Source organism: Capsicum annuum, chromosome 4 (assembly GCF_002878395.1).
Source record: "Capsicum annuum cultivar UCD-10X-F1 chromosome 4, UCD10Xv1.1, whole genome shotgun sequence".
Taxonomy (NCBI): Eukaryota; Viridiplantae; Streptophyta; class Magnoliopsida; order Solanales; family Solanaceae; genus Capsicum; species Capsicum annuum.
The window spans coordinates 197018070-197028886 of NC_061114.1; the positions used below are offsets into that span (position 1 = coordinate 197018070).

At 32.7% G+C, this 10817-nt stretch overlaps 1 protein-coding gene and 1 pseudogene across 1 annotated transcript; both read left to right on the forward strand.

Annotated features, from left to right (window-relative positions):
- The first annotated feature begins 334 nt into the window (after positions 1–334).
- LOC107868746 lies at positions 335–1465 on the forward strand (annotated as a pseudogene).
- Positions 1466–6593: 5128 nt separating this feature from the next.
- On the forward strand, positions 6594–7241 carry LOC107868745 (craniofacial development protein 2-like). Its single transcript, XM_016715399.2, has 2 exons — positions 6594–6871; positions 7040–7241. Exons 1-2 carry the CDS (start codon positions 6594–6596, stop codon positions 7239–7241), a joined length of 480 nt encoding a protein of 159 aa, XP_016570885.2.
- The last annotated feature ends 3576 nt before the right edge of the window (positions 7242–10817 follow it).

The window sequence follows — 10817 nt, forward strand, 5'->3', positions numbered from 1 at the left end:
AGGGAAAACACCTTTACCTTCCTAAAACTACTTGTTATAAGAGAGAAGACGAACACAGAATGAAGCAGTGGTTATATAGCAGGCAAAAGTGAGAAGCACGTGTTATGCAAAAGAACCTTATGCTTTGATAACCGAAAGCACGTGAAATGATAAGCTGGTTGTCCTTGTAAAGCATGTGAAATGGAGAGATTGCCTTCATGATAAAACAAACGTGCTGACAGAGAAGAGCTTATCTTTCTTTTACAGAATAAGAGAAACTCAAACTCAAAACACTATCCACATTCAATCAAAATCAGCAATCAATTGTTCAAGCCAAAAATCTTCAAAATACCTAATGATAACCCTTCAAATTCTTCAAAAACTTCATGTCAAATCGCTTTTACGGTTCAAATGTGTCTGCAAATTATGGCACTCTCTAATTGAAAATCCCCAATTCATTAAGTTTTACCATAATTCGTCAAAAAGTGACGTGAATCTTCACAAAATCTTCATAACTGGTGGTGAATGTGACAACGATGACAACTATTTTTACTCCTTAGATACTTCACTTCAACATGATTATGTGGCATCTCTTATCAGGCCTCCAATTTCAAGAGTAAATTTATTTAGTAGAGTAAGTTTTACTTGTTCTTCCAGTAATGGTATACTTCTTATGATTTTTTCTCACGACTTAATCGTTTTGTGGAATTCCACCATCAGAGAAACAAGAAAAATACCTAGCCCAATTTCTGAAAAGAAAAAAATAGAGAGGATGTGATTTCCTGCTATTTATGGTTTTGGTTAAGTTTTCTTTACTGATAATTATAAAATAGTTAGAGTAGGAAAAGAAGATACTTCAGATGATTATTATGAGGTCGATCTATTTTCAACAAGAACTGAATCGTGGAAATTGATTGGAAAGTTTTCTCCGAATAATTTTTTTTCTGAAAGTGACATTATTACCATAGACGTGATTGTTTATTTGATAGTGATGACGGATTTATCTTCGAATATGAATGAATCTATTTTATTAAGTTTTTGTTTGGAGAAGGAACAATTTTAGCAAGTGTTATTTCCGGATCGAATTCAAAGGTTTCAAGATCCAATTTTGTATGTTTTAGAAGAAAATCTTTGTTTGATTAGGATACACAATTTAGCGAGTCGACATTTTAAAGTTTGGCATATGAAAAAGAATGAATTAATGAACAACACGTGGAGTAAGATCTTGACGATTCCATCGATGCATTGCGGACGTTGCTTGAGGCCCGTGAGCTTAATAAAAATCAATGGAGATATAATATTTCTAAGGTATAAAGGTTATTTCGAGGTCTATGACACAAAAAGAAATAAATTCAAAGTAGTTGAAATTACTGGGCTTGAGTTATCACTTTTCCTTAATTGGGTTGTGCCATATGTAGAAAGTTTATCTTCTCCTAAACAGAAGCAGATTGAGGAGCACAAAAAGAATCAAATTCGAAATAGTTGAAGTTGTTGGGTTTGCGTTATCAATTTTCTTCAATTGAGTTGTACCATATGTAGAAAGTTTGTTTTCTCCCAAACAGATTGAGGAATTCAAGAAGACGAAGTTTGTTCTCTCATAAACAGAAGCAGATTTAGGAGTTCAAGAAGATGATTGCACCAGTATTAAATGAGAATATGCAAATGATATTAAAAAAATAGATCGAACTTAATTTAAGCGCACGAAAAGACACCAGACATGGTAGCTGGCGTGGAATTTGGATAGTTACTACTTTTGTCATTTCATGTACTTTTATCTTTTCTATTGACATTACAAAACAATTGTTTTCATTTAACCAATTCCCCGTTGTATGTGTTGATCATCTTGTACTATTTTTTTAATCTCTTTGTTGTTTCTCCAAATTAAATTTGACAATTCTTAATGTAGATATTTAATATAGGGATAGTTTATAATATATATTACACTAATATAGATTGTTTATAATAAAGATATTTGTGTAGATAATGTATAAAGACTAATATCATACATCCAAGATAAATATCAAAAGTCTTATACGTCTGTTTCTTTCAACAAATCTATATTAAAAATTTTCAACTTTAGGTATATATATATATATATATATATATATATATATAAAAGTTGAATCGCACGTGTAACTTTTGATTATTTAAAATTAGACGATTTTATCTATTGCAAAAGTTTTAATAAAGTACAGAAAGTTCAAATCACTTCTCAAAGATCCTTTACGCATTAATATAATAATGTAAACATAAAATATATTTTATTGTAAGCACATATATATTTTACCACCAGAAGTTTCAAGTGATTAATGGATCGTCACTTTTGTTTTTGTCATGCAGTACCTCTTTTCTTTGCTGCTAGAAATTAAGAGACGCATCGATTTGAACAATATATGTAGTACGATTATTCTTTTATTTTTTTATATTTAAAATCTTTCTTTATTTTTAAAGTTAAATCTTTGAAAAAAATTTGACTACTTATTTAAAACTTTTAAAATTTGATACTTCTTATACTTTTCTTATTTAACACTTTCGTATTTATTTTTAGAATTTTTTATATCTTCTCAAAATCAAGTTAAATTGATTTAGAATTCTTAATTTATGGTCAAAATCATAAAGATCACCATAGTTTATTTCATAAACAATTTAAGTTTTGATTTGTAATTATTTCAAATCAAATATAAATGAATCCAAATTTAATATTCAATCTTTTAATGTTCAATTGTTAGATTTTCAACACAAACCTTTAAAATGACACAATAGATAAACATATCTTTCTAAAGTAAGATGATTAGGTTAATATGGTGGACAACTATTTTACTCCTAATGAAATTGAGTATGTCATTATTTTTTTAATTCTATTTTACAGATTAATTAATAAATAATTTAAGAAAAAATGTAAGAAGACCATTTTATATATGTATAGCAATTAAATAATTAAAAGTCGCGAAGCAATAAATAAATTAATTTCCAAGAGTATCAATGGACAACCAAAATACAAATATCGTAATTTTAATACACATTAAATAAATTAATTTTCAAGAGTATCAGTAAACAACCAAAATATAAATGAAGATAACAAATATTACAAATTTTAATATCGACGGTCTAAAGTACATTTACAACCTATCTCACTCAAATTTCACACAAATTAATAGATGGAACTCTGAATGATCGTCCAAGCGTAAGAAAGTTCAAAGTGTTAAAATATCAAAACCCACAATCTATCATCAAATTAACGCAATTAATTCATTAGTCAATAAATATCTAAATATTATGACAATATGGATCGAAATAGTAGAAAGCAAGTGAGAATAAAAATGATATGCTCATCAGTTATATTTTAAATTCTCATGCCTGATCTTTTAAACATGAGACTACGAAAAATAGTAAACAAAAAGACATAAATATTATTGTATCAAAAATTATCTTTTTTTTCTTTAACAAAAAGATATACGGTATATCTCTTGATTTTTTTTTATCATTCTTGAAACTAAATTCATACTTGAACACACTAATACAATAATATTGTCGTGTTCTTACTAAACACTGACAAATTGCTCAAATAAAAATTTCCTTATTATTTTTCTTAACAAAAAATAATAATGCAAAAAAAAATAAAAATAGATATGGATTCAACTTCATTCACTTAACAAGGTCTAAACATATCATTATAATGATGAATTAATTGAACTAAAATACATGACTAAAAAAAATAATTGAAGATATGCAGACATGATAAAGCAAAACAATTACATTTTTTGACTATGATTATTCATTAAACACAAGCATGAAGGGTATGATAATGAGATCAAACTTCAACGGTTCAACCTACACACAAAATTATTGTTTTCACAACCTACGACATCTATAGCTCTCAAATTACATGGATACATACATAAACACTACTAGTACTAACTTGGTTATGTATGTAAAAGACTAGCATTTGCTTGGTGTCTTCTTTTTTTGATTTTCTCCTCGTGTGTTTCTTTCTCCTAAATGTTCCTTCCCTTTATGTTTCTTCTTTTTTTGTGTGTGTGTCCGTTTCTGTGTGTGTATGCAAAATATATATAGAAGTGTTGTGTGTGCATATGCATGTGCATGTTATTTTTCAACCTTTTTTTTAAGGCATAATACATAAATATGATCCTAAACTTGACACCAAATTATAACTTTGACCTTAAACTTTGACAGTGCACAAATATGACCTTTAACTATTCAAAACTGCACAAATAGGACCTCCGATCCTACGTGGCAAAACGCGTGTTCAACACGCAAAACTGGGCGCGTCCAGCTTAAAATCTAAGGGCGTAATACATAAATATGACCCTAAAATTTGACAGTGCACAAATATGACCTTTAACTATTCAAAACTGCACAAATATGACCTTTAAATGAATTTTCACTATTATTTTTCATTATTTTCGGCTCAAAGATGAAAATGACATCTAATTTCTTTTGTCATTGCAGAAAAAGAGCAATATTGAAGATTTATTAATTAGATTGATCAGCCTCATACGAAAAAATCGTGCGGGTATTTATATATATATATATTATAAAGCAGAGGGTGAATTTAAGTTATATAATATATCTAAATATAATTTATTTAAATATTAAATTAAAGATGAAACTATACTAATAATAAAAAAATTATAGTTTTAATAAAACGCTATTAAATTAACATTATTAAGGATAGTAGTAGTAGTATATTAAATTAACGTTATCAAATTAACGTTATTAAAATGTTATTAAATTAACGTTATTAAAATGATATTAAATTAATGCAGGGGCGGACCTAAGTGGTTTCCATGGGGTTCACCCGAACCCCCTCGGTAAAAAAATTACGTTGTATATATAAGGTAGAAAATGCATATTTATGTACGTATAAACAAGACACTTAGATAGCCCAATGATGTTATTTTCTCTTTTTAGGCGCTTCCTTCAGCCTATTGCGCGGGTTCGATCCCTGCTAGTGATTGTTTTTTTTTTAATTTTAAAAAAAAATTAGGTGTTGCTGCTATAGAAATAAATAATAATAATAATAATAATAATAATAATAATAATAATAATAATAATAATGATAATGATAATCATAAAAACAACCCCATTTTAACACAAAAAGTAAAACTTTGACAGTGCACAAATATGACCTTGAACTATTCAAAACTGCACAAATATGACCTCCCTCCAAGTCAGCCCTTTTAACGACGTGGCATCGTGTGATTGGATTACCTTTCCATGTAGGCACGAGTGAGACTCACACATGGGGTTGCAAAATCGGAGGTCATATTTGTTCAGGTTTTGAATAGTTAAAGGTCCTATTTGTGCACTATCAAAGTTTAAGGTCAAAGTTATAATTTGATGTCAAGTTTAGGGTCATATTTATGCATTATGCCTTTTTTTAATCTTTTTGCATGCATGCATTCACGAATTCAAAGTTGGGGTTTATAATACAACTACACATCTCAAAAATATTATGATAACTAAATGCACAATCATGTACAAAACCTCACGTTTAAATAATTAATTTTACGTGCTACATAATACATGAAGTCATTTAAATAATTTCATTCACTTTTTGATTCACGATAAAACTTATGAAATAATAGTACAAGACGTGATAAAAACTGTATGACAAATTAAACCCCAAGTATCGAAGTAAGAATATCGTCACCGGTAACTCGAACGGAAATCCAAACTCAAACTCTAACTTTTTTTTCCTTATTCCCTTTCTGCCTTTTCTCACTTAGGGGTCGTTTGGTAGAGTGTATTGGAAAGTTAATGCGTGTATTAGTTTAATGACTATTACTAATACTTTGTTTGGTATATTCTTTTGCCCTGTGTATAATTAATGCTTGCATTAGTTATACAATCTATTGTGTATTGAGGTATGTATTACTAATACCTCAAAATCCATAGTATTAGCAATGCTATGGATCCAATGCATGCATTAATATGATTAAAGACACTATTATCCCTCAAAAAATATTTTCCTTCTGGTTGTCCCCTTCTTTTGATGTTGCTCCCTTTTTCTTTAAGTTTTTGGTTGTCTCCTCCTCTCTTACTTCCGTTCTTTTTCTTCTCCCTCTGTTTTCCCTTTTGTTCTTTTTTTTCCTAAATGTTTTCTCCTTTGGTTTCTTGCTTTTCAAATGTTTTCTCCCCCTTTTTCTTTGCCTTTTGTTTGTATCTTTTTTTGGTATTGTTTTTTTTGTCCTGTGCGAGTGAATAGAAGTAAAATAAGGGGTTGTATGTTGTTTAGTGAAGGGAGTTTTATGGAGGAAAAATAAAGCATTCCCGATAATGTGTGTGTGCATGGATTTATATGAGGATGGGGTTTAATAGGTTGGTTACCCGAGGGATTAGTTTTTGAGGGAGTTTTAGTGATGTGTGTGAGAAGGAGTTGGGGAGGTTGAGAAAATATGGCGGTGGTTTTAGGTTAGTGGGGAAAGGATTACTAAGGGTGGTTTTAGGATAGGGAAAATTACAAAAAGTAGCATACTTGAGATGGAATGTGGTACTCGGGTAGCGTGAGACATAGAAATGGGGTAGGTATCTTAGTAGATAAAGATCATAGGGAGCAGGTGGTAGAGGTAAAAAGAGTTAGTGATAGACTAATGTCTATTAAGTTGGTTATGGGGGGATCTACGGTGAACGTTATTAGTGCCTACGCCCCGCAAGTAGGTTTGGACGAAGTGGATAATAAGGAATTCTGGGAGGTTTTAGATGAGGTGGTGAGGAGCATCTCGAGTACTGAGAAGCTTTTCGTGGGAGGGGATTTCAATGGGCATATTGGGTCTTTATCGAGAGGGTATGATGGTGTGCATGGCGGTTTCGGTTTTGGTGAGCGGAATGAAGGAGGAGCTTCTCTGTTGGATTTTTCTAGGGCTTTTAGGTTGTGGATAGCAAATTCGAGCTTTCCGAAGAAGGAGGATCACCTTATTATGTTTCGTAGTTTTGTGGCCAAGACTTAGATAGACTTTTTGCTTCTTAGAAAAGGGGATAGAGCGTTATGTAAAGAATGTAAATTCATACATAGCGAGAATATCTCGACTCAATATAGGTTGTTAGTGATGGACTTGGTTATCAATAAAGGCAAAAAGAAGAGAAGTGGGGAGGCACAACTCAGGATTAAGTGGGGTAGCTTGACTTTGGCTAGTGCTTTGAAGATGGAAGAGAAGTTGAAGAGCATGGGGCTTGGAAGAGTAGAGGGGGTGTGGATAATATGTGGGAGACAACTGTCAATTGCATTGGGAGACTGCTAGAGAGGTGTTAGGTGTCTCGAGAGGCCGATCTGGAAAACATCGAGGAGACTGGTGGTGGAACGAAGAGGTCAAGAGAAAGGTGGAGTCTAAGAAGGTGGCTTATGCTACGTTGGTTGGAATCAAGGATAGTGAGGAAAGGCAGAAGAATAAGAAGGAGTATAAGGTAGCTAGAAGAGAGTCTAAGTTAGCGGTTACGGCGGCTAAGACAACAGCTTTTGAGAGTTTGTATGCAGCTTTAGATGAGAAAGACGGAGATAAAAAATTATACAGGATGGCCAAGGCCAGGGAGAGGGGGTCGTAACCTTGACTAAGTGAAGTGCATCAAAGGAGAGGATGGTATAGTGTTGGTTGAGGATGCCCTTATTAGGAAGAGGTGACAGTCCTATTTTCATAAACTTTTGAACGACGAGGGGGACAAAATTTCTGTGTTGGGAGACTTAGAGATATCTGAGGAGGGTCTCTATTATAGTTCTTGTAGGCGTATCGAGGTTGAGGAGGTCAAGGAAGCTATTCGTAGGATGCGGCGGGGTAGGACGACGGGGCCAGACGAGATTCCAATAGATTTTTGGAAGAGCGCTAGCGGGGCAGGTCTGGAGTAGTTGACAAGGTTGTTTAACATTATTTTTAGAGCTGCTAAGATGCCTGAAGCGTGGAGGTGGAGCACGATGATTCCAGTGTATAAGAACAAGGGAGACATTCAGAGTTGTAGCAACTATAGAGGTATTAAGTTGTTGAGTCGTACTATGAAGGTTTGGGAAAGGGTGGTAGAGTTGAGGATGAGGGGGATCGTGATGATCTCTGAGAATCAGTTCGGTTTCATGCCTGGTCGCTCTACCACTAAGGCCATTCACCTTGTGAGGAGATTAGTAGAGCAGTTTCAAGAGAGGAAGAAAGACTTGCACATGGTGTTTATTGATCTAGAGAAGCCATATGACAGTGTTCCTAGGGAGATTCTGTGGAGGTGCTTGAAGGCTAGAGGGGTTCTCATGGCGTACATTAGGTCGATTCAGGATATGTATGATGGTGCGAAGACTCGTATGAGGACGGTAGGTGGAGTTCGGAGCACTTCACAATTTTGATAGAGTTGCACCAGGGATCGACTCTTATCCCATTTCTATTTGCCTTAGTGATGGATATTTTGACGCGACATATTCAAGAGGAGGTGCCTTGGTGTATGTTATTTGCAGATGATGTGGTTCTGATCGATGAGACTTGGGGTGGAGTTAATGATAAGTTGGAGATTTAGAGACGGACGCTTGAATCTAAAGGTTTTCAGTTAAGTAGAACCAAAGCGGAGTACTTGGAGTATAAGTTCAGTGATATGTCACAAGAAAATAGAGTGGTTATGAAGCTAGACTCTCAGGCCATCCAGAAGAGGGAGAGTTTCAAGTATCTGGGGTCCATAATTCAGGGTAATGGTGAGATTAACGAGGACTTCACGCATCGTATTGGGATAGGGTGGTTGAAGTGGAGGCTCGCTTCGGGAGTCTTTTATGATAAGAAGGTTCCTCCGAAGCTTAAAGGTAAGTTCTACAGAGTGGTAGTCCGGACGGCTATGTTGTATGGAGTGAAGTGTTGGCCAGTTAAGAACTTCCATATCCAAAAGGTGAAGGTGGCAGAGATGCGAATGTTGCAATGTATGTGTGGACATACCAGAAAAAATAGGGTGAGGAATAAGATTATTCGGGAGAAGGTGGGAGTTGCCTCGGTGGAGGATAAGTTGCGAGAAGTGAGGCTACGTTGGTTCGGGTATGTGATGAGGAGGGGCCCTGATGCTCCAGTGCGGAGGTGTGAGACTCTGGCTATGGATAGTTTTAGGCGGGCTAGAGGTAGACTGAAGAAATATTGGAGGGAGGTGATTAGGCATGATATGGAGCAATTACAGCTTACAGAGGACATGACCCTTGATAGGAAGATGTGGAGGACGCGAATTAGGGTAGAAGATTAGGGGGTGGGAGCGCGACAGTAGTAATAGGGGAGTGCTCCTTTGGGTCTGAAGTTTCTGGTTCGTAGTGTTGTGGCTGTAGTTTTTGGGGCTAGTGGTGTTGGCTTTTTTGCATCCCGTACTAGTTTATTATGCACTTATCTTTTGTGTTTGTTATACTGTTAGTTTGTTTTGTGTACCATACTAGTTTATATGCGGTTACTTTTTGTATTGGTTATACTGTTATTGGTCCTAAGTCGGGGGTCTAGCGAAAACAGGCTCTCTACTTCTCTTGAGGTAGTGGTATGATCTGCGTACACTCTACCTTCCCCATAACCCACTAGGTGGGAATACACTGGGTATGTTGTTGTGATTGTTATAGCATACTTGAGACTATAATTACAATAAATAGAAATGCTTTTTGTAAAATTACAGTTTATAGTAAGAGTAACATTAATTTACTTATTAACCAGGTAAGTGTATGTTTTACTCTCACTACTTTATATTTTTCTATTTTCACTCCACTATTTCATCTCCCCTAAATATAGTCATATCTTTTACCCTCTTTTTTTCATCTTATTTTTTATTTTATTTTTATTATTACTCTTTTTTCTTTTTCATATTTGAAGATAATTATCTTCAAGATTTCAAAATAAAACATCATTACTGTCTTTCACTCTCTTATATCTCTACTTTTTTTCTTTTTAGTTTTTTTCATCTTATTTTTTTTATTTTATTTTATTATTTTGATTTTTTTTATTTTTGATTTTTTTTCTTTCAACTTTATTTTCTCTCTTCTATTTCTATTTTTTTTCTTTTTCGTTTTTTTTCCTTTCTCATATCTTTTTTTTTCTTTTTCTATTTTCATTTTCTTCTTCTTTTTCTATTTTATTTTATTTTTTTCTTTTATTTTCACACTTCTATTTCTCTTTCTTCCTTTTTTTTCTTTTTCACTTCTCTTTTTTTTGTTTTTTGTTTTTCTTTTTTTTGTTTATTTATTCTTCTATCTCTAACTTTTATTTTGAAAAGACAAATATGTATATCACATACACATATTCAAAAAAATATACAAAACACATAGCCATACAGATCTGAATATGTATTTCCTGTACAAAACATACATATATATTTACGAAATACATATTATATTCATATTAAACAGTAACAAACATAACTATACTATATATCTTCATATGTATTTACGAAATACAAAAGTGACTCATATAAAATAAGAATATACATATTGATCAGGTATGTATTCTGTAAATACATATGCAGAGCTATATGTATTTTATACGGTATTGGATTTGTCTTTGAACTGTACATACTATGTCATTTTAGAGGGTTACATATGTACTTATTTGTTTTCTTTTACTGTTTTAAGATATGTATATGTATTTTTTATTACCTATATGTATATGTATATAATTGTCATTTTTGTTATAGAAATTTTGTGTCCTATATGTTTATATATACATGTGAGTCAGATATGTATTTTTGTAAATATATATGCAGATATATATGTATGTTTTTTACCGTAAATACATATGCAAATCTTTATGTCTAGTTATTTTGTATATTTTTTGAATATGTATATATGATACAGATATTTGTCTTTTTTTTTTAAAAGATAGAGATAATAGAGTAAAAAA